The sequence below is a fragment of the Rissa tridactyla genome, chromosome 2 (assembly GCF_028500815.1).
Source record: "Rissa tridactyla isolate bRisTri1 chromosome 2, bRisTri1.patW.cur.20221130, whole genome shotgun sequence".
Classification (NCBI taxonomy): Eukaryota; Metazoa; Chordata; class Aves; order Charadriiformes; family Laridae; genus Rissa; species Rissa tridactyla.
In genome coordinates, this window is record NC_071467.1 from 105,034,733 (window position 1) to 105,059,479 (window position 24,747).

The window sequence follows — 24,747 nt, forward strand, 5'->3', positions numbered from 1 at the left end:
CCCGGCCTGTATGAGGAATAGCGTGGCCAGCAGGAGTAGGGAAGTGATCGTCCCCCTGCACTCGGCACTGGTGAGGCCACAACTCAAATACTGTGTTCAGTTTTGAGCCCCTCACTACAGGAAAGACATTGAGATGCTGGAGCGTGTCCAGAGAAGGGCAACAAAGCTGGTGAGGGGTCTAGAGAAAAGTCTTATAAGGAGCAGCTGAGGGAACTGGGTAAGTTTAGCCTGGGGAAAAGGAGACTGAGGGGAGACCTTATCGGTCTCTACAGCTACTCGAAAGGAGGTTGTAGAGACGTGGGGGTCAGTCTCTTCTCCCAAGTAACAGGCAATAGAACAAGAGGAAACAGCCTCAAGTTGTGCCAGGGGATGTTTAGATTGCATATAAGGCAAAATTTCTTCACCAAAAGGGTTGACAAGTATTGGAACAGGCTACCCAGGGAAGTGGTGGAATCGCCATCCCTGCAGGTATTTAAAAGATGGGTAGGCGGAGTGATTAGGGACATGGTTTAGTGGTAACTTGGCAGTGCTAGGTTAATGGTTGGACTTGATGATCTTAAATGTCTTTTCCAATCTAAATGATTCTATGATTCTATACAACAGTGAATACTAAGTACATCTGTGCTCCAGAACTGAGTTACAAGGATTATGATAAATAATTATATGCTGTTTTGACTTTGAAGATGTTTTTATGGGATATATTTGGAAAAGAAAGTAATGACAAAATGCTTCACAGATTTTTAATAAAAAGGTCATTGCTAAATTTAGGTATTATGCTTAAAATTGTCACTTGACAAAAACAGTGATATAGTAACACCAAAACCAACTCTCTTATGTCTGATGAACAAAAAACTCTTTGAAGAGGCACAAAAATCTACTTGGGGCTGTAACCAGAATGTTGCATCACTAAACATGACACTGCAAAAAAGGAGAGCCTAGAAAAAGCCACAGTTGCCTTCCACTCAGCATTATTTTATAACAGCAACTTCCAGGTAGAGATTGTGACAAAATAAAGACTTAAAAAAAAAAAAAAAAAAAAATCAAGAAATTAAGTTTAGCATAATCAAAGAGAGTTTCAGAGTTTTTATGGATTCAGTCAATAAATTACTATGAAGTAACAAACCAGAGCACATCAGCAATAATCTACTACTGCTTGCAAAGCAAAACCAAGTGGATTAGTTCCATTTGCCAAGTGCAGTGGACACGCTTGCTGCCATCTCTCACACTAGAACTTCTGTGGTGTCAAAATTGTAAACACAGTAAGGTTTCCATCTTAACTCTGTCTTCATCACTGAGCAATTAAATGTGGCATCAGAATGTGCAAAAAAGGCACAGCTAATCCTAAGGTCTTAAAATTTCTTCTTCGGGCTCATCTAGTCATAGCAGACAGCCTAGTCCTACAGAACAGTTGCAGTTACATATCCAAACTCACCCTCCCCCCCCCCGCCAAAAAAAAAAAAAAACCCACCACTTTTCTTAACTAGGTTTTCATCTCAGTAGACTTGAACTTTTACTTTTTTACTGACAATTCACTTTAAAAACATAAATTCTTTGTTTTGGTTTATAGAATTTGGCTGCTGGTATTTATCATCAGCGATATGTCCTGGAAAGTATTTAGTAATATTTTGCAATTTTAAAAAGTGTTTATGTGATAATTTAACTTTGATGTAAAAAATGCATTAAGCCTGAAGTTCATAAAGACTAATACACAAATGAATTCAACACAGCATCATTTCACATTAACTACAGAAAAACAATTGGAAAGCCGTACCTGTTTACATGCTTGCCGACATTCCACAGCAATAGCCAGCTCACAGCAACCTAAACCAACCCACCCGTCAGACTTCTTCAAAACTCCTTTGAAAATAAGGTGACAGTAAATATTACAGTAGAAAAAGAAACTATGCCATCATTTTCCCTTCTCTCCCCATGAGTCAGTTAGTTTTCAAATTTGATAATCCTGTTCTCATTCAAGAAGCTAATTTACAGATTACATTTTTATTGGAATTTATGAAGACATTTCAAACCAACGTTAAGCAAGAAGACAACAGGTCTGTGCCTTAATAAAGGCTGGACTTGGCTATTATGAAGTACCCTCTATACACTGAGTTTAAAGATGCTTTTATATGATTTTTTTTATATTTTATATAAAAACTATTTTATATGATCACTGGAAGTATCAGTGTTTGAGAATTTGACTTATCTAATCTGAAATATAAACCAACAGAAAAAATACCCTCATTAAAATTAACAACATTATCTCCTACAGACACATCCTCTTATTGGTTTCTATAGTATATTTTTCTACCGACTTTGTCAACCCAGAATATGTTTTTTTTACTTTTTCTTCAAGCTTTCTGTACTGGTTTTGGTTGGAATGGAATTAAATTTCTTCACAGTAGCTGGTATGGGGCTGTGTTTTGGATTTGTGATGACAATAGTGTGGATAACACAGGGATGTTTTAGTTATTGCTGAGCAGTGCTTGCATAGCATCAAGGCCTTTTCTGCTTCTCATACTGACCCACCAGCGAGTAGGCTGGGGGTGCACAAGGAGTTGAGAGGGGACACAGCGGGGACAGCTGACCCCAACTGACCAAAGGAATATCCCAGACCATATGACATCATGCTCAGCAATAAAACTGGGGGGTAGATGTTGGCAGGGGCTGACATTTCTTGGGGACTGGTTGGGCATTGGTTGGTTGGTGGTGAGCAATTGTTTTCTTCTGCATCATTTGTTTTTCTTGGTTTTGGGTTTGGTTTTTTTTTCCTTTCTTTTTGGTTTTTTTTTTTCTTCAATTTTTCAAATGTTTTTATCTCAACCCACGAGATTTCTCACTGTTACCCGTCTGATTCTCCTCCTGTCCCATTGGCAGGGGAGTGAGCAAGCGGATGTCCGGTGCTTAGCTACCTACCAGGGTTAAACCATGACGCTTCCTGTAGTTTATCCCCCTGCAATAACATGGTTTCATACCCACAATTATCTTCAATAAAAGTTTCCCATCTCCCTGTCTCTCTTTTTCCATTTATTTCACTATATCCATTATCCTAATTTCTTACCATGAAGTTACACAGAAAAGTAAATTGCTGCCATAAGTTGTTTCATCCTCTTAATTTATTCACAAATACAGATTTTCTGACGTTTTCAAGACATCAGAAATCAAATAAAAGAAGAATGCATTCCTGTATCTATTCCTCACATAGCTTTAAAGACTGAAATAATTAAAGGGAAGGTTTAACTTATGCAGCTCCCAGGAGCTGTGACAAATTTGTTACACTTTTTTCTTAGGGTGGGGGGTGGAATTGTTTAGCTCAATGAACCACTCATTTTTGTTATGAATATTTTAAAAATAAAGCAGTATTTTAGGACATGCACAAATTATATTCTTTATGTAGAAATAAAAAGTATGAAGTAAAAGAATCAACCACTTAATTTAAAAAATTGCTCTTAAGCCTAGTAGAAATACGTATTCAGAAAAGTCACATGGAATGTCCAGCTTTAAAAAAGGGAAGTGAAAGAGCCAGGAGTGAGACCAGTGAGCTAATGCTCAAATGCTAAGAAAATACTGGAAAAGAAATCATTAAAAATCAATGCAGTCAATGGAAAACAATCACCAGTATGTATGTATCATGAACAAAACTGCCTTTAAGATACTTTGCTGGCTTTAACAACACAGGTGGCATAGAAAGTCTTACCAGTATCAGCCTTTCATGACATTCTGATGGCCAAATTAAGAAAACACCCTAATAGAAAATTTATAAAGGAGAAGTAAAACCTGTAGCTAAACTAGCATATTTCCCCAGCAAATTAGAATATTAATTACATTTATTAAAATGCAAATTAAAACATTAATGCTTGAAACAAGTAAGGCAGCAGGATTGCAGAGCGGGTGGAGGGAGCAGAGAGGCAAAGGTGAAGAACAGCTTTTGGCTGCAGCCTGCATTCTGTCAGTTTGAAGTGGCTGTGTAGCATCTGAATGGTCCAGACCTTCTGGACGCACTGTAGGCCACTGATTTACTGGTCTTTTTGGAGACTGTCCAAATGCTTTTCACATCTATTCAGAGTATTGGCTCACTTTCCCAATTCAAACTAGTTCAAAGCAGCTGTGAAGGCCACAAACAACTGCACCTCAGCTCACCTTCCACTTCCGTAACCGGGGTTACAGAATTAGTTTTTCAGAGATTGAGCATCTTTTTGAAAGTGTTGAAGAAATGGCTGTTGTGCCCTTATCAGTAGTTTGTAATCAATGTTCAAAAAGTTGGGATTGGATGCATTGTGTTTAACTAATTCCAGAAGCAACTGCATGTCTACATGGAAGTAATGCACACGTGTAGTTAAACATATACAATTAATTGCCAAATCAACTACCCACAACTTTCTACTTTAGGCCTAAAAATAATATGTTTCTGCATAACTTGCATATGTGGAGCTACACACAGGTTCCTTTCAATCAAAACAGTAATGTTCAGTAGAATATTTATTAGTAGGATTGATATTGCAAGGTATAAACAATCTAAAAAATGTAAAAGAAATACCACGTGCAATATGAAAACAAGACTTCCAGAAATCTCTGCTGCAATAACCAGCTATATCCAGGAGAAACACATGATAAATACAGCTATCCAGCTTTAGGGGCAACGTTACCACTGAATAGTCACCAGTGAATCACCACTGAATAATCAAGCATCCGTATTTTGTGCAATACAGAGCCTGTGGTTTTCAGACACATTTTACTGGAACTAAACTGCTAAAAGAATGAAGGAACTAAGAATACATGCCAAATTAAGAAGGCTGATAATTTTCAGTCATAGTTAGTATTTTCTTGGCAAGTGGACCTCTCCCCAGAATATTTACGAGCAGCAGAGAAGCTTGCAAATAAAAAGAAATTGGTGTCACATCTCGAAAAAAACAATGAACTGTGATTTTAATTCAGCAACTTATAAATTAATTTTGTAGTCAAGGTAATTAAAATGCACGCACTTCTAGATGAAAATACACCTTCAGTGCAAAATTAATTGACAGGAGTCCACAGTTGTGACTGTTCACCAAATCAACTGATAGAAGTACAATACATATTCCTGAACTATAAAAAAATGAAAGATCATGTACTTGCATAACACAGGCTCTTGTCCCACATTACCTCCAAAAAGTTTCCAAAAGCCACATCACATTAGTGAGATGACTTACAACATACACACATTTTTCTTCCTTATTATAAACATTTTACTGCAGTCTCCACAAGAGTATTGCAGGCAGAAACAGGAGCGAAAAGCTACATAAACACGAACAATTAGAATGTCATCTCCGATACATTTATTTTGTGATGAAAGAAACATTCCACATTCTGAAAACATCTAAAAAATGCTGGATCACCATGAGATCACCATGACCCCAAGGAAACTGGTGAGGAAAACAAAAAGGAACATGGAAAAAGAAGACAGTGAAAAAGAAATAGGCTTCTCATGTTCAAGAGTTGCATGTGTCAAGAAGGGTGCAAGAAAGCTGCTTACAGAAAGTGATAAAGCTTAAAATCAGAACATAGTTATTGTCTAGAATTACAGGTTGTGAAATGTGCTTAACTGATTCGTGTCAGTGTGGAACAGTGTTAGGGCCACAGGGTGAAGTGTGACCTTTGATTGTTTTGTCTGTATGGCTGCAGCCGAGACGGTGTGTCTATCGCAGCTGAGACGGTGTGTCTATCGTGTCTGTGTTTTGCAGGAGCCACCTGGCGAACATTCTAGAATACCAACTTAAACCAGTCCTGTTGTTATCTGCATAGTGACCTGTAAGGGGGGGATACACCCATTTTTGGCAAGGGCCAACCATTTTAGAGACAGTTATGAATATGTATTAGTATAGGAGATATAAACCAAAAATGGGGTCTGTAAGGTGTGTGTCTTGGTTGGGCAGAGACCCCCGGCACACCCAGCGCTGTTTGCTTGCCTTTGTTCCTTTAATAAATTATAAATTCTAATTGGAATCCTGTTTGCGATTAAATCATTTATCACAATTTGGGGGCTCGTCCGGGATGGTCTTAGTTCCTGAATTCTGACTTGATCTAGGAGGGGCGCCCCACCATTAGGTGGCTCCTGATCAGGTCAGGTCGGGACTAATGCCATCCTGAACCTGAGCAAAGGCAAGCAAAGAAAAGATTTTGATTTTTATTTTTATGAGCTCCCTTGCCGGCTGCAGCAGTTTATTTTACCCATAATTCTGCGCGCGAAGATCCGAACGAAGACGACGGAGTCGTAAGTATTTAAAGTGTATACCGTTCGGTTGGGTGGGATTCGGTTGCCTGTGTGTAAGAGTGTGATTGAGACGGAACCTGGTTCCGAAGTGATTGTGGAGGTCTTCTAACCGCAGTTCCAATCTCCTGCGAGGGACTTGGCCAGTGAAGGACCAAAGCGATTCCTATAGGATTCGTGGGTGGGTGATAGGTCCTAAACCCCCTGCAAGACACTCTTACTGGTAACCAAGGGCTGTAGTAATTGCCGCAGTAAAATTCCTAGATGGGTCAGACAAAATCGAAGACCCAGGACCAGAGGAAAGGGAGCAAATTACCAGATATACCACTGGAAAGTCCATTAGGAATAATGATTAGGAATTGGAATGAAAGGGGCCCCAGAAAAGGAAAAAGTAAATTAAAATTAGTTCACTATTGTATGATTGAATGGCCGAAGAAACCTTTAAAACCACATGTCTTTTGGCCTGTTTTTGGATCCTTTGAAGACTGGATTTGCCAGGCCTTAAATCTATATGTTAATTCAAAGGAACCTTTTAGTCAGGAGGAAAGTGATTATGCAGGATTATGGATCAGGACTTCACGTCCTTTTCTGGCTTCAATACTTAGATTAAAAACGGATGAAAAGTCTGAGAAAGAAGAAGGAAACAAAGACGAAAAAGGGAAGGAAAAAGATGATAAAGGGGAACCACTGGATAACTTACCACCTCCATATCCTAACAATCCTCCTCCGACGGCGGCTCTCCCTCCAGGGGCCGTAGTACCCCCACCAGTGCCACCGTTACCCTTGCCTCCACCACCGACAGCACCAGAATTAGATCGACCTCCGGCTGCATGTACGAGAAGTAGAACTGCCACATCTGGGGAAGCTTCTCTATATCCCTTACGAGAAGTACCCCTCGGAGGCAATCAGGGAGGCATCGGGTTTGTGGCAGTTCCATTGAATACCACAGATGTAAGGAATTTCAAGAAAGAAATGGGGACCCTATTAAATGATCCCCTTGGAGTAGCAGAAAAACTAGACCAATTTTTAGGACCTAATACTTATACCTGGGAAGAAATACAATCCATTTTAGGGATCTTATTTACTGCTGAGGAAAAGGGAATGATTAGACAAGCTGGAATGAGAATTTGGGAAAGACAGAATCAGGCAGGAACCCCAGGAGATCAGAAATGGCCAAATGTGGATCCCCACTGGGATCATCAACAACCCCAAGGGAGACAGAACATGAGGGATTTGAAAACATTAATAATACAGGGAATAAGGGAAGCGGTTCCCCGAGGGCAAAACATTAATAAAGCATTTAATGAACAACAAGGAAAAGACGAATCTCCTACAGAATGGTTGGAGAGGTTGAGGAAAAGCCTGCAAATGTATTCTGGAATTGATCCGAATACAGTGGCTGGGACTGCACTCCTTAGAACACAATTTGTAGCCAAATCCTGGGGGGATATAAGAAAGAAATTAGAAAAACTTGAGGACTGGCAAGAAAGAGGATTAGAGGAGTTACTTAGAGAAGCCCAGAAGGTATATGTTAGAAGGGACGAAGAAAAACAGAAAGTAAAGGCAAAAATTTTTGTAGCAGCAGTAAAAGAAAGTCAGAAAAATCAGAATCCATTTAGAGAGAAAAGGGAAAAAAGAATAGAGCAGACACCCAGAGGACAGCCTCATAGGGAGAGATTCACAATTCCTGTCTGTTACTACTGTAAGAAGAGGGGACATGTTCAGAGCAACTGTCGTAAGCGAGAACAAGATGAGAAAATGTTCAATAGGGAAGAATTACATGTCAGTAGTCGGGGCAAAAGGAGAACCTTTTAAAGTCCCTATCTTGAAAGATGTAGAAGTAGAAACAGAAAAGAAAATTTGTCTTAATGATTTACTTTGGCTCCCTGAAGCGGAATACAATTCACTAGGAAGGGATCTGATTTTGAAGTTAAACTTGAGCATTCAGAGTCAGGGGAACAAACTGCAGATCAAATTATATACTTTAACACAGGAGGATGAAGAAGCTATTAACCCCTCGGTGTGGTATAAAGAAGGGGAAACTGGAAAAATAAAAATGGACCCCATAAGCGTTCAAATAATAGATCCACATCGTTCGATTAGAATCAAGCAATACCCTATACCCATGGAGGGTCGAAAAGGATTAAAACCTGTAGTTGACAGACTTTTGGAAAAAGGAACCTTGGAACCATGTATGTCACCTCATAATACACCCATCCTCCCTGTAAAGAAACCAGACGGGTCATACAGAATGGTACAGGATTTAAGAGCTGTAAATCAGCGAACGATTACTAAATTCCCTGTAGTGGCAAATCCCTATACTTTATTAAGTCATATTTCTCCCAGACATACTTGGTATAGTGTGATAGATTTGAAAGATGCTTTTTGGGCCTGTCCTCTGGACGAGGGATCTAGAGATTATTTTGCTTTCGAGTGGGAGGGCCCCAAAACAGGACGGAAACAGCAATTAAGATGGACGGTATTACCACAGGGGTTTACGGAGTCACCAAATTTATTTGGGCAAACTTTAGAGAAAATCTTACAGGATTTTACATTACCCCAGGAGATAAAATTATTGCAATATGTAGATGATTTATTAGTAGCAGGAGAAACTGAAGAGGGGACCCGAGAAGCTACTATTAAATTGTTAAATTTTCTAGGGGAGAAGGGATTGAAGGTGTCCCAATCAAAACTACAGTTTGTAGAACAGGAAGTAAAATACTTAGGACATTGGCTAAGTAAGGGAAAGAAGAAACTAGATTCTGATAGGATATCTGGGATTCTATCTTTAAGACCCCCACAAACTAAAAAGGAGGTTCGTCAAATATTGGGATTATTAGGATATTGTAGATCATGGCTTGAAAATTATAGTGACAAGGTAAAATTTCTATATGAAAAATTAACTAGTAACCAACTTAAGTGGTTTACAGAAGATGACCAGAAATTCGAGGAAATAAAAAAGGCATTAATACAAGCACCTGTATTGAGCCTCCCAGATCTAGAAAAACCTTTCCATCTTTTTGTGAATACATCAAATCAGACAGCATATGGAGTTCTTACTCAAGACTGGGCAGGAATAAAAAAACCTGTGGGGTACTGTTCTAAATTACTTGATCCAGTAAGTAGAGGATGGCCTGCTTGTCTCCAAGCTTTGGTAGCTACCGCATTATTAATAGAGGAAGTTTGGAAGATTACCTTTAGTGCTCCTTTAAAAGTGTATACCCCACAGAATGTCAGGAGTGTTTTACAACAAAAGGCAGAAAAATGGTTAATGGACAGCCGGATCTTGAAATAGGAAGCAATATTAATAGACTCCCCTGATTTAGAACTGAGGGTGACTTCTGCTCAGAGTCCAGCACAGTTTTTGTTTGGAGAGCCATCAAAGGAAGTACAACATAATTGTTTAGAGGTAATTGAGACCCAGACTAAGGTGAGGCCAGACTTAAGAGATACTGAGTTAGAAAATGCAGAAGTGTTATTTGTAGATGGCTCCTCCCGTGTGGTGGAAGGGAGGAGAAAATCAGGATATGCCATAATTAATAAAAATTTAGAACTTATAGAATCAGGACCTCTGAGTCCATCATGGTCAGCTCAAGCTTGTGAGCTGTATGCCCTTTGTAGAGCCCTGGAATTATTACAAGGAAAAAGCGGGACCATATTTACGGATTCTAAATATGCGTATGGAGTAGTCCACACTTTTGGAAAAATTTGGGAGGAAAGAGGTTTAATTAATACCCAAGGAAGGAATCTAATACATCAAGAACTAATAGTGAAAATTTTAAAGGCATTAAGAAAACCAAAGGAGATAGCAGTGGTACATGTGAGAGGACACCAAAAGGGATTAGATTATCGAACCAGAGGGAATAACCTAGCCGATAGAGAGGCCCAGGAAGCAGCCCTGAGGACTCAGGTCGCTAAAATTAATGTAGTACAAGTACAAGGAGACGTTAGTGAAAAAGAACTAGAGGAGAAAGAAAAGAAATTTACCCCTGAGGAACAGGCAAAATTAGAGAAAATAGGAGCTAAGTTAGAACAGGGAAAATGGATGCTGCCCGACGGGCGAGAGATGTTGCCAAAAGCTTATGCCAGGCAAATATTAGAACGATTACACACACAAACACATTGGGGTACAAAGGCGATAAGTGATCATTTCCTTAAACAATTTGGCTGTATTGGGATTTTTGAAATAGCAAAGCAAATCACGCGAGGATGTTTAACTTGTCAAAAAGTAAACAAGAAAGTGTTTCGACAAGCAGCCATTGGAGGAAGGAAAACAGCTTATAGACCTTTTGAAAGAATACAAGTCGATTTTACTGAATCGCCTAAGGTAGGGAGAATAAAATATTTACTAGTAATAGTAGATCATTTAACACAATGGGTAGAAGCTTACCCTGTAGCACAAGCTACGGCACAGATGGTAGTAAAAATCTTATTAGAACACTTAATACCTAGATATGGGATAATCCAGTATATTGATTCTGATCAGGGCACACATTTTACTTCTAAAATAATAAAATTATTATGTCAATGATTAGGTATTCAATGGGAATACCACACTCCGTGGCACCCACAAAGCTCAGGGAAAGTAGAAAGAATGAATCAAACAATAAAACAGCAATTGGCTAAATTAATGATTGAGACACAGATGTCCTGGACGAAATGCCTACCATTGGCACTATTAAACATAAGAACTAAACCACACAGTGAGACTGGATTATCGCCATGTGAAATGTTATATGGAATGCCTTACTCCCAAGGGATGCCCCTGGGGAACAATGTAGTTGAAGATTATAGTATCCAAAAATATATAATAACCATTGGAAAAAGGTTAAAAGAACTACGAGAGATTGGGATGATGGCTCAAACACCACCATTAGGATTTGCAATTCATCAATTAAAACCGGGAGATAAGGTTCTGATAAAAACATGGAAAGAAGAAACCCTATCTCCCCTCTGCGAAGGGCCTTTTCTTGTTTTATTAACTACAGAAACAGCTGTGAGAACTACTGAAAAAGGATGGACACATGTGTCGCGAGTGAAAGGTCCAGTGAAGGAGTGGAGAGTCACATCTGAGCCCGGAGAAGCCAAGCTAACCATCAGACGAACTTAAAGAGACCTTCATCAAGAAGCATAAGCTAAGTTGCTGTGGGAATTTCATTGTAACTACTCCTGTAGAATTAGTGGACAGGGATAAATACCTATTAGGAAAGGTGATTTAGTCTATTGTGTAAACGGTGTTGTTTATTTTTAAGGGCAAAGTGTTCTACATGTTTTAAAATATATCATTTTCCAAAAAAGAAGTCAAGGATCTAGGAAACAGTTTAGAATTTTTGTGCATTCGCTGTGGGGCCACCACTCCCCTATATAACCTACCATGGGTTAGGCTTTATTGTTGTCAATTTAATCAAAGAGTGTTTCTTGATTAAAGGTTACCCCTTAAAAGATTAAGGAAGAGGGCAAGACCGGGGGGAACGAGTGGTGCGGCTTGAAAGGTCTGCCAAGGGCTGCAACCCCTTCGGGCTGTGACCGCCGATCACTATGGCCCTGACCGGACCTCTTCTGGTCCTATTTGGGGTAAGCTCCTTGACTCTGGTTATGGCAAACAACTGCAGCCAGTGCGTAGTAACTACTAGGAGGGGACGGGTAAGTTCCCAGACTTTGGTTTATCATACTATTTATGACTGTAAAGGCCAGAAAATAGGAAGCTGCATTTATAATCTAACCCAATATACTTTATGCAAGGACGAAGAGAGGATTGTGTGCTATGATCCAAAGGAACTCCCCTATCAATATTGGGTAGAAATGAAGACAAATTCGGAAGTAGGAAGACTAATAGGAACAAGTGAGGTTATAACCAATTTAAGTACATCGATGTCGGTAATTTTTGATGCGTGCAACATTATAGATGATGATCTAGATACTAATTGCGGGAGTTTAGAGTGGAGACGGTACTATAGTAATCAACCAAAATATATTTGCCCAGGGGGACACCAATATGACATAAATCCTGATTATACACCTAGTCAAACAGTGAGATATCAATCAGCACACCTGTGTGGAAGAAGAGGGTGGTCTTGTGTATGTTGGGACACTGCAGGCTGGGGATATGATAGACAGTGTGGGAATTTACAAGCTTCAATCACAAAGGTACAAACAGATAGTAATTGTACAACCCATACCTGCAATCTAATAAATTTAACCCTGATAAATTTAGAAATTTGGAAGCAAAAGAAAGTAAATAAAATTGTACTTAAGATATATGGACCCGGAGAAGATCCGGGTGTAATTATTAATATCGAAATAAAAGAAAGAATAAGGGAATCGGTACAGCACAGACTTCTGTTTAACTCATTTTATCATGAAATAGAAACAGGAGTGGAATATGAAATTCCCACAGTTGCTAAAAATCTATTTGTAAATCTTGCTGAAAACATTGCTAAGTCATTAAATGTAACTAATTGTTATGTTTGTGGTGGAACAAACCAAGGTGAACGATGGCCATGGGAGGCTATGGAGAGCAACATTAGTAATCCTCAAATATGGAAAACAATGGGAAAGGGGAACAGGAAACAACAGTGGGTACTTCAAACGAGTATAATTGGAAGGAGTTGTTGGCAAAATTTAAAAGAGAATGGAAAACAAGTAGGTAATCTAGAGTGTGAAGGAGGTTACCTATGGAACGAAACTCAGAATAAATGGGATAAGTGGGGGAGTCCATGGGAAATGAGTGATCAATTTAAAAATTGGACCAATGGAACAAACATACCAAATGGATGGCCCACTCCTGAAGGACATTATTGGATTTGTGGTAAACTAGCTTATGCGTTTTTGCCACAAAATTGGACGGGATCCTGTGTATTGGGAATTATAAGGCCCAGTTTTTTCCTGTTACCTATAAATCGGGGAGAGCGATTGGGAGTCCAAGTGTATGCTGAAGCTGGTGAATTAAGAAAAAGGCACTATAAACGGAGTCTACAAATTGGACATTGGAAAGATAAAGATTGGCCTCCCGAAAGAATCATTGCCTACTATGGTCCAGCCACATGGGCAGAAGATGGATCCTGGGGCTATAGAACTCCAATATATATGCTAAATAGAATAATTAGATTACAAGCTGTATTAGAAATAATTGTAAATACAACTGGAGATGCCCTTGGACGAATTGCAAGACAAAATACCAAGATGAGAACTGCTTTGTACCAAAATCGCTTAGCCTTGGATTATTTGCTAGCGCAAGAGGGAGGTGTTTGTGGGAAGTTTAACCTTAGTAATTGTTGTTTAGAAATTGATGATGAAGGGGAAGCTGTAAATGAACTTGTAAAAGAAATGAAGAAAATTGCACATGTCCCAGTTCAGACTTGGACTGGAATCGACCTAGAAGGATTCTGGGAAAACTTTACGGGAGGTGATTGGCTTACTAAAATCGGGATTGTTATATTGGGGGCATTTGCAGGATTGTTAATAATTCCATGTTTTATACCTTGTTTTATTAGACTAATACACTCAGTTATACAAGGAACGCAGATAGCTACAGTACCTGTTGATTCAGAACCAGGGAAAGAGAAAACTGTTTCCCTGATGATCCTAAAGACAAAAGAAGATTCGAAACTAATACCAATTCAGCAAGTATTAACTCTGTTGGAAACAAAAACACGAATCAATGCCATAGAAAAAGAAAATGGGGGATTGTGAAATGTGCTTAACTGATTCGTGTCAGTGTGGAACAGTGTTAGGGCCACAGGGTGAAGTGTGACCTTTGATTGTTTTGTCTGTATGGCTGCAGCCGAGACGGTGTGTCTATCGCAGCTGAGACGGTGTGTCTATCGTGTCTGTGTTTTGCAGGAGCCACCTGGTGAACATTCTAGAATACCAACTTAAACCAGTCCTGTTGTTATCTGCATAGTGACCTGTAAGGGGGGGATACACCCATTTTTGGCAAGGGCCAACCATTTTAGAGACAGTTATGAATATGTATTAGTATAGGAGATATAAACCAAAAATGGGGTCTGTAAGGTGTGTGTCTTGGTTGGGCAGAGACCCCCGGCACACCCAGCGCTGTTTGCTTGCCTTTGTTCCTTTAATAAATTATAAATTCTAATTGGAATCCTGTTTGCGATTAAATCATTTATCACACAGGTTGTTGGGTTAGCTCTGCTCCTCCCTGCCCCCCCCAGCTGGCAGTCCCTCGATCATCTTTTCTAAGCAATTTCTTGAACAGTATTGCGTGCATGGTCATAAAGAAACCTTAGTTTCCTAGACAAGTCCCCCAAAATAACGCACGTTCAGTAGGCCTACTGTATTTAATAAACAAACATTGACAAACTAATGATATTTGCCTTCAGGCAACATGGAAAAATAATTTTCTTTCAGAGAATACTTACATTCCTGAACATCTAGTCTTAAGTATTTAAGGCTTACAACACTGTCTTGGCAAGAACGTGACTTACAGTGTTGTTTTGTGAGGATGAGCCATAAAAGAAAGTTAATAGGAGATGTGTTTAAGGAAGTGGAAACAAATGTGAAAAAGCTCAGGTGGTGGCTGTGAGAATATTAACATTTTAGGGTAACTATTGTGAGGAAGTTACTGGTAAATCAAACAATTTCAAAATTTTAACATACATCAGTAATATCAAGTTGCTGTTGGGAAGGAATGGAAGAGGAGAAAAAACAAACTATAATGAAAACACACAAAGGATATATCAAGCAGCAAATTATAAGGCAGAGTCCAAAATTATTTAGCATATGTGTTGTGTTATGACAGAATGCCACTGAAACCCATATGCAAAACAGGTTTCCACCTGCATTCTTAACTAAACTGCCGGGCATGTCATACAGCTGTTTGGAAAGAAAATAACTATCAAAGTCATCTGTTTATCCAGTCATTATTCTGCAACTGTCCCTCATAACACCGATGTTAGGAGGGCTGTATACTGTTTCATCATAGTCTGTCTGTGCACGTGAAAACTTTCATGCAAAGCATGAAAACTTGGTGGATGCTGTACTATGAAAAAACAGAGATGCTGATCCAACCAAAACTCAGTTTGTGGCCCCATTCTAAACTCTGTTATGAAATACTTTCTGTACTGAGGGTAGTCAAAGGGGAGAAAAATCAGAAGGAAAACTACAGAACCACTGAGGTTGGAAGGAACTTCTGGAGATTGTTTAGTCCAACCTCCCTGCTCAAAGCAAGGTCAGCTAGAGCAGACTGCCCAGGATCATGCCCAATAATAAGGTTTTGAATGCCTCCAGAGATGGATGCTCCAAAACCTCTCTGAGCAACCTCTTCCATTGTTCAATCATCCTTACAGTAAAAACATTTTTCTTATGTTTCAATGGAAGTTACTGTTGTTCAATCTGTGTTCAGTGCCTCTTGTCCTGCCGCTGGATACCAGTGAGAAGAGCATGGCTCCGTCTTCTTTACACACTTCCATCAGAAAATTTTAAGTACTGGTCATAGAACACAGAATGGTTAGAATTGGAAGGGACCTTAAAGATCAGCTAGTTCCAACCCCCCTGCCCTGGGCAGGGACATCTCCCACTAGAACAGGCTGCTCAAAGCACCACCCAACCTGGCCTCGAACACCTCCAGGGATGGGGCATCCACAACTTCCCTGGGCAACCTCTTCCAGTGTCTCACCACCCTCACAGGAAAGAACTTCTTCCTAATATCTAATTGTAAACCTCCCCTCTTTCAGTTCAAAACCACTATCCCCGTCTATAAGGTCTCCCTGGAGCCTTCTCTCCTCCAGGCTGAACAGCCCCAATTCTCTCAGCCTGTCTTCATAGGAGAGGTACTCCAGCCCTCTGATCATCTTCGTAGCCCTCTTTTGGACTCACTCCAACAGGTCCATGTCCTTCTTGTGTTGGGGGCCCCAGAGCTGGATTCAGTACCCCAGGTGGGGTATCACAAAAGTGGAGTAGAGAGGCAGAATCACCTCCCTCAAGGTGATATTTATAAGATCCATCCTCCTCAGCTTTCTCTTCTTGACAATGGTAACCAATCTCAACTCTCTCAGCCTGTCCTCATATACGTTCCGGTCCCTTAATCATCTTAAAGTGGCTCTTTGCCGGACTTGCTCCAGTGTGTTCATATCTTTCTTGTACCAGGACACTCAGAACTAGACACCATACCCCTGATGTGGTCTCATCCATGATGAGTAGAGGGGAAGGATCACCTCTCTTGATCTGCAGGGAACACTCTCCCTAATGCAGTCTGGGTGCTGTTGGCTGCCTTTGCTACAAGGGCACATTGCTGGATCATGTTCCACTTGCTGACCACAAAGCTTTGTTTCTACAAAGCTGCTTTCCAGATGGTCAGTCTCCCGTGTGCAGTGGAACATGGGGCCTTCACCAGGTGCAGGACTTTACATTTCCTTTTTTTTGGAAATTCATGAGATTCCTGTCTGCCTATTTCTCCAGCTTGTCAACACCCCTCTGAATGGCAGCAAACTATCTGGTCGAGCAACCTCATCTCCCAGTTTTCTATCATCTGCAAATACACTGAGGGTACATTCCCAGGATAATGGCCTCCAGCTGGACTCTGTGCCACCAGTCACAAACCTTTGAAAATGGCAGTTCAGCCAGTTTTCAGTCCACCTCCACTGTCCACCTATCCAGCCCACGCTTCACCAGTTTGTCTATAAGGATGTTATAAAAAACAGTGCTGAAAGCCTTACTGAAGTTGAGACAGACAACATCCACTGCTCTATTGTCATCTAACAAGCCAATTATCTCATCATAGATTGTTATCCAGTTGGTTAATCACGATCACTTTCTTGTCCTTTATGTGTTTGGAAACAGTTCGCAGGAAGATCTGCTCCATTACCTTCCCAGGGTTTGAGGTGAGACCGACCAGCCTGTAGTTCCCCAGGTCCTCCGTGCTCTTTCTAGAAGAGGGAGTGACATTTGCTTCCTTCCAGTCCTCAGCATCCTCTCTCAATAGCTATAACCTCTCAAAGATTATGGAGAGTGACCTTGCAATGACATTAGCCAACTCTCTCAGCGCTCCTAAGGGTATGCATCAGGTCCCATAGACTTGTGTTCAGTTTGCTTAAATATTACCTACCCCGATCCTCCTGCATCAAGTGCAAGTGTTCCTTCCTCTGGGCTTTACCCCTGATCTCAGGGATCTGGTGTTCCTGAAGGCTCATCTTAACAGTAAAGACTGCGGCAAAGAAGGCCATGGCCTTTTTAATGTCATTTGTCACCAGGTTTTCTGCCCCATTCAGCAGCAGGCCCTCATTTTCCCTAGTCTTCCTTTTGCTGCTGATGTTTAAGAAACAGAGGAGCTTTCTGACTGCCCTTCACACACCTCACCAGGATCAACTCCAGATAGGCTCTGACTTTTCTAACCCGTAATGCATAATTGGACCTTGTATAAGGTGATCCTTGAAAATCAACTGTCTCTCTGGGACCCCTCTTCTCTCCAGGGCCATATATCCCATGGGATTCTTCCAAGCACATTACCTGTGTTGTCTCTTCAAAAGATACCAGAGTAATGACAGTTGCCCACGAGCATGACAGCCTGTGAACATGAGACTTCTTCCAGTTTTATGAAAAATGTCTCATCTACCACTTCTTCCTGATCAGGCAGTCTGTAGCTGACACACACACCACCACCCATGTAGGGCTGCTCACTAATATGTTGATATGCCCATACTATGTCACTGATACCCCCATGTGGTATTCTCAGCTGGCTCATCATCCATCCCCAGGCAGAGCTCCATGCATGCTAGTTACACTCTCACATAAAGGGCAAATCTCCCTCCTCACCCTCCTGGCCTGTCCTTCCTGTACCTGCCCATCACAGCACTCCCACTGTGGAGCCTTCCTGCTATGTCTGTGTGACCCCAATAAAAATCGTAGCCCTGTAACTGCACACAGACTTCTAACTCCTCCTGTTTGCTCCCCATGCTGCATGCACCAGCATACAGGCACCTTGCAGAGGCACTCATTGAACTGATTTCCCAGAAAGGGAATAAGAGCTGCCCCTATAATGCTGTCCTATATACACCACATCAGTAATTCACAAAATCCTACAGTGAGTGCATCACTGGAGAATACTTAAAAGAATTTTAAAAGTGTCTCACGTCAAAGAAGAAAACAGTAACGTAACTTCACATGCAAGAAGAATGAAAAGTGACTGACTGTGCAAGTACAAAGTTCAGGATACAGGCACAGGATACTACAGGAAGATTTCACTTTTATCATAGGACTAAACTATGATTTACGGCACCACTGAAAGAGTGACATCTTTTTTTCCATAAATCAGAGGATAACAGAATTCTACCATAAAGGCACAAAATAGGCCTCACACCAGTTTAGAAAGTACAAGAAGACAATTTTGCAGTGGTTCATTAACAAAGATTTCCAATGCTTTTTCACTTGCTTACAGAAACCTAACATTCAAAATAAAATATGCATTTCTCACTTGCACTAAAAGCATTGCCACTCATTTGTATATAGCTACTGAGCTTCGGTGAAGATTAGGTATTGTTTCCAACTGAAAATTTATCAGGTTTTAGGTAAGACAGAAGCATTGCAACTCCAAAAGATACTACTGATTAAAGTAAAACTAGCAAAACATAAGACAGCAAATCTCTTTGCATGCACTGGAATCAACAGTTTGCCTTTGAAGCGGGGTGGGGGGAAGTCTGAGCAGATGCCATAAAACTGTTACAGCCTCCTCTTTCCTCACTACCACTTCTTCAACCACAGCATGCTAATTTCACTCCAAGTCTTTTAGAAACGACATATGATATGATAGTACTAGTTAAGTCCAATTTGATCTATTTTTGATCTCTTCTATTAACCCTAACGGTCCTGTCTTGTGATTTATGCTTTAACTTTCTAAATCTACGTGCACCAAGCAGTTTGGTTCTTGATCTGAGCCTCTGGACTTCTTAAATTTTTTTTTCCTAGTTCTTACTATTTCCCCCTGTTACTCAGTTTTTTTCCAAGTTATACTGCACCCAGAGCAAAGGTGCAATAATCCATGTTTTTATAGATCAGGCTACAGTATACTGAAACTAAAAATAACAGAAAATCTTTAAAGGAAAGAAACTTTGATATTTCTTGGATGTGTCACAGAAGCACACATGTTTAATCATACGAACACATTAAACATTTTCTAACTAGAAAAAGAAGTGTTGAAAAAAGTGCAGGTAACCCACTTTAAAGGAAACTAGACATCAAATACAGTTTATAATGGAAGCATAAGGAAAGTTAAATTAGCACAAAATCTATAGGTGCACGTGGTAGACATAACATCAAAACATGCACATGGTGAAAAAGCAACACAATTCAATAGCAAAAACTAGGACTCCTTACCTGGCAAAGAAGAATTTATACAACCCCATACTTCTCCCTGAAAAGTAAAATGCAATTAAGCAAAAGTAAGCCTACAGAGTAAGAGAGTTTCTAGCAGACACAAAACAGCATTTTCAGCATTTTTTCCCCTGGGTTTTATAGAATCATAGAATCTTCATGGCTGGAAAGGACCTTTGAGATCACTGAGTCCAACCAAACAACCTACAATCTCATATATGCTTATATATGCTATTGGAAGAATTCTTACATCTAAAACATCTTTTGAAGAAGCACTACGTGATATAAATTGAGTACCGCCTGCTCTGACGAGAAGGCTACCATCTACAGAGTATGGAATCAATAGCAGTGTACTGTTACTTACTGAGGCTGCACTCGATCCTCTCATCCAGGTCATCGATAAAGATATTAAACAGAACTGGCCCCAGTACCGAGCCCTGGGGAACACTACTTGTGACTGGCTGCCAGCTGGATTTAACTCCATTCACCACCACTCTTCGGGCCTGGCCACCCCGCCAGTTTTTTACCCAGCAAAGAGTACACCCGTCCAAACTACAAGCAGTCAGTTTCTCCAGGAGAATGCTGTGGGAAACAGTGTCAAAGGCTTTCCTAAAGTTCAGGTAGACAACATCCACAGCCTTTCCCTCATTCACTAAGCGGGTCACTTTGTCACAGAAGGAGATCAGGTTTGTCAAGCAGGACCTGCCTTTCATGGACACATGTTGACTGGGTTTGATCACCTGGCTCTGTCCTGCTTGTGCTCCGTAATGACACTCGACATGATCTGTTCCACAACCTTCACAGGCACTGAAGTCAGACAGACAGGCCTGTAGTTCCCCAGGTCCTTCTTCCAGTCCTTCTTGTGGATAGGCATCACACTTGTTAACCTCAAGTCAACTGGGACCTCCCTGGTTAGCCAGACTGCTGAGCCTGGGAAGAAGGCATGGGTGGGGGGAAGGTGGTTTTAGATTTGTTCTTATTTCTCATTATCCTACTCTGATCTTTTGATTGGCAATAAATTAAATTTATTTCCCCAAGTCGAGTCTGTTTTGCCAATGACGGTAATTGGTGAGTGATCTCCCTGTCCATATCTCGATCCACAAGCTTTTCATCATATTTTCTCTCCCCTGTCCGGTTGAGGAGGAGTGATAGAGCAGCTTGGTGGGCACCTGGCACCTAGCCAAGGTCAACCCACCACAAGGGGCTTTAAATGAGAGTGTTGAACATGTTCTTTAAGACAAAACGAAAAGTTCAATTCAGTGACACTGAAACGGCAAGGCATACTGTCATGCAGGGATTCTGTCATCAAAGGAATTACTGATTTTCTAAAGTTGCAATGGATCTGTATTTAGTGATCTAAACCTGTTAAAACCATCCTCTTCCGTATCTGTGGGAGTTTCCTCCTCAGATAAAAGTCAAAGTCAGATCAAAAGAAAAGGGTAAAGAGCTGCTGCTTCTAGTAGTTCCACTCCATTGATTCATTTGACTTCCTTTATTGCATGAGAAGGTTAATGGTTGGACTCGATGATCTTAAGGGTCTTTTCCAACCTCAATGATTCTATGATTATAAGATAATGTTGCCTTTTGTGTTTGGCAGTTACTGTATTACTTAATACCAGTTAATACTTGATTACTTATTAAATTAATTAATTACATGTATTACTTACTTAATACTCGATACTTTCTATCATGTTACCTGAAGGAATATAGACAACACAACGTCTATAACCAGTGTTCCAGAAAATAGACCATCTGATTAAATTCATAACCTATCCGCTCATCTGGAATGTCACTAGAATACCTCTTCAACAAAGACAAGGGGTATCTGAAACCAGCAAATACAGTATTAACTTGAACTGTTAACTATTTTATATCTAGATACCTTTTTAAAAGTTTATAAAAATTACCAGTTCAGTGATATTAATTTAAGATACACACCATACAGTAAAAATTGCCATTTATAAAGATGGTAATTGGGAGTTAAAAATTGTGTCAATCATTTTCCTGTTTTCAGGTACTCTGCAATCCTGTCTTCTAAAAATGCACTCCTCTCCTATGCAGATAGATCCTACTTTACCTGTCAGGCAATAAAAGATAACCAGCACCAAAATAAATCCTATTCATCACTTCGATATGTTTTCATGCCACAGGTTTTGCTCATACCATCAGCTATCTATAACTTTCTAAGACCTTAGAGCTGATGATCCACAGAAACAAAACACTGAAAAAAACACACTTCTGAGGAGGAGGAAAGGATGTATAAGTAAACACACTCTTGCAAAGTTGCTTATAAATTGTTATTCTCAGATTTACTACTCCTATATGTTTCTCACTTGAGCTGAGTATATGTTTTAAGCTAGATGGAAACAGTATTGATACTATTTAGAAGTAACAAAAATTAAAAGAAAGCAGACCCTTCTGACAGCACATGTGTTGAGATATTTTAAGTTGCCAGAAGATAAGACTCCAGAATTTACAATCCAAATGATAGTGCTTATCTCTTCCCCTACTAGAGCATCTCTAAGACAGGGAGTAGATGACATTCTTCATTTTTTTTAGTGAGGCACTAGAGAACTTTTAGGAAACCATAATCTTACTTATCCAGTAACTATCCAATTACTTCAGTTTGTCAGATATGGCCATAAACCATTCAGACCTATGTGAGGGTCTCCTTGCCTTAGCCCAACCAAGACCTCACAGCTTTAATTAAAGTCACTGCCATCAACATCCAAGTGGCAATCACCCAGCACAGTTTTTTACAACATAGGTCAGTTTTTCATTGCATTTTGTAGCTTACACAACCAGGACACCTAGCAAAATTGTCAAGTCCCATCTTATTGCCAGTAGCATAATGTATGATGGCTTTACAAAAAAAAAAATAAATACAATCCTACTTTGAGGATCAAATCTCATTCTAAGAATTTTTCTAGTCCTCATAACAAGGAAGAAAAAGCTTTAAGACATACACACGTGTTCCAGCAGCTGAAAACTCAGTGAGTAAATAAAATACAAGTAATTTTAAAACTTTATTTTTGCAAGCAAAACTTTGTTAATATAACATTAGTTGTTTTGTTTTCTTTAATTAAAAACTAGCAAGCCTTACCATTGATTCTGGACAATACTCAGGTGCTCGCTGCAGTAAGTGCTTCAAACGGGAATCACTCTTAGAAGACAAAATCTGTTAGAAACAAAACACGCCTTAAACCATATAGAATGTAACTACATACGGAAAAAAATTTTCCATTGATTACTTTGTTTTTAGTTTCACTACTATCTACCCTTCAACAACTTCGGATAACAGTCAATATATAAACAATATAAAGTTAAGATTTTCTTTAATATGTCTGTAGTCTTTCAAATATGTTCCACTTTTTATGAAGAAGAAATTTTTATATTTAGAAGTGAACGAGAATTTCCTCCTCAAACACTTCAATCAAAAAGTTTCTATTGAATAGGCAGTGTGAAAAACAGAGGATTTCTGCCGTGCGTATCAAAATATTATACAACTCTTATTTACTTAATTAACCTTCTGCTACGCTACCTGACCTCAAGCAACTACACCCCTTCCAAAAACCCTGTAACAAGTAATTTTTGTGGAATGAAGATGAACAAAAGTTAGATTATCAAAACTAACAGGGGAATGAATCCTACCCACAGCAGAGCAAGATCAAGTTAAGCACCATCTACCACCATAAACTGAACATCCAGAAGTTCATGAAACTGGAGGGGATGCAACTGAGGATGTTGAGAAGCTGGCCACTGTCATTGCAAGGCAGCTTTGCTACCAACTTAAAACCAGCTGGAACTCTCTAATTTCAATTTATGACTGCTCTCACTTGTCCTCTCACTACGTACCATTGTGAAGAGCCTGGATGTGTCTTCTGAGCAATGTTATTACATGTACCAGAAGGCTGCTCTGAGGTGCTCATTCTTCCGCAGGCTAAAGGCAGTTCCCTCAGCCTCTCCAGAGAGGGCATGTGCTCCAGGCCCCAGATCATCTTGGTGATTCTGCTAACTTGCTCCAGTTAACTGATGTCTTTCTTGTAACAGGGGGGAACAAAACTGGACCCAGTATTCTAGATGTGGTCAGCAAGTGCTGGCTAAATGGGGAGAATCATTTCTCTAAACCTACTGGCTATGCTCCTGTTAATATAGCCCAGGATGCCTTCTTTATTGTTGGGGCGCACTGCTGGCTCATGTTCAGCTTGCTGTCGATATAGCGGTATCCCTATATATTTTTCAGCAAATCCACTCCCCAGCGAATCAACCTCCAACTCATATTGTTGCAAGCAATTCTTTCTTCTCCTGCAAGGTGCAGGACTTCGCATTTGTCCTTGCTGAATTTCATAAAGTTCCTGTTGGCCAGTTCCTTCCTTCTGTCCAGGTCCTTCTGGATGACAGTCCTGCTGTTAAGATTATCAGCTTTTTCCTTCCAGCCTGGTATTGCCTGAAAACTCAACAGGAGTGGAATCTGTTGCTTCCTCCAGGTCATTAATAAAGATGTTAAACAGGACAGGTCCTAGAAGAGACGCCTTTGGCATTCCACTTCTTATTAGTCTGCAGGCAGAGTAGTACCCACTAACCTCCATTTCTGAGCCTGATTATCCAGCCAACTTTTTTACTCATCTAGTTGTCCATCCATCAAAACCACATTATCCTAAAATAGATACAAAAACATTGAGGGAGGCAGTGTTGAAAGTCTTGCTAAAGTCAACACAAATGATGTCTACTCCTTTCCCCTCATCCAGAAATCCAGCCTTATTATCAAAGGCAATTGGGTTTGTCAGGCACGATTTACCCCTCACATGCTCAGAAATGTGTTCCGAGAGGACTCTGTCCGTGATTTTCCGAGGGACTAGTCTGTAGTTTGCTGTATTGGGGACTGTCCTTTGAGGGATGTTTTTTGGAAGACGGGTGAATTCTTTGTCCTTCTGCAGTCATTGAAGACCTCCCTCAAGTTCCACAACCTTTCAAAGGTGATAGACAGTAACCTTGCAGTGACACCAGAAAACTCTCTCAGCACCCTCAGATGCAGTCTATCTAGTCCCATGGAGCTGTATGGGTCAAATTTGCTCAAGTAATTCCCGACTCAACCATTACCTATTACTGGTAGTACTCTTCCTTGAACCCCATCTCTGTGCACAGAGGACTGGGAGACCTTGTTAACAAAGACTCAG

At 40.2% G+C, this 24,747-nt stretch overlaps 1 protein-coding gene across 5 annotated transcripts in view; it reads right to left on the minus strand.

The window, feature by feature from the left end:
* Nucleotides 1-24,747, minus strand: part of RECK (reversion inducing cysteine rich protein with kazal motifs) — a 74,208-nt gene that overhangs the window by 41,524 nt on the left and 7,937 nt on the right. For 4 of the 5 annotated variants that reach the window (XM_054191933.1, XM_054191934.1, XM_054191928.1 and 1 more), the window contains 3 exons: nucleotides 22,674-22,748; nucleotides 19,574-19,610; nucleotides 1,772-1,857 (listed from right to left, as the gene is read on the minus strand). In XM_054191933.1, coding sequence (XP_054047908.1) covers nucleotides 1,772-1,857; nucleotides 19,574-19,610; nucleotides 22,674-22,748 — 198 coding nt within the window. Of the gene's footprint in view, nucleotides 1-1,771; nucleotides 1,858-19,573; nucleotides 19,611-22,673; nucleotides 22,749-24,747 lie in introns of those variants that run through there. The other variant, XM_054191932.1, reaches the window with a different exon arrangement.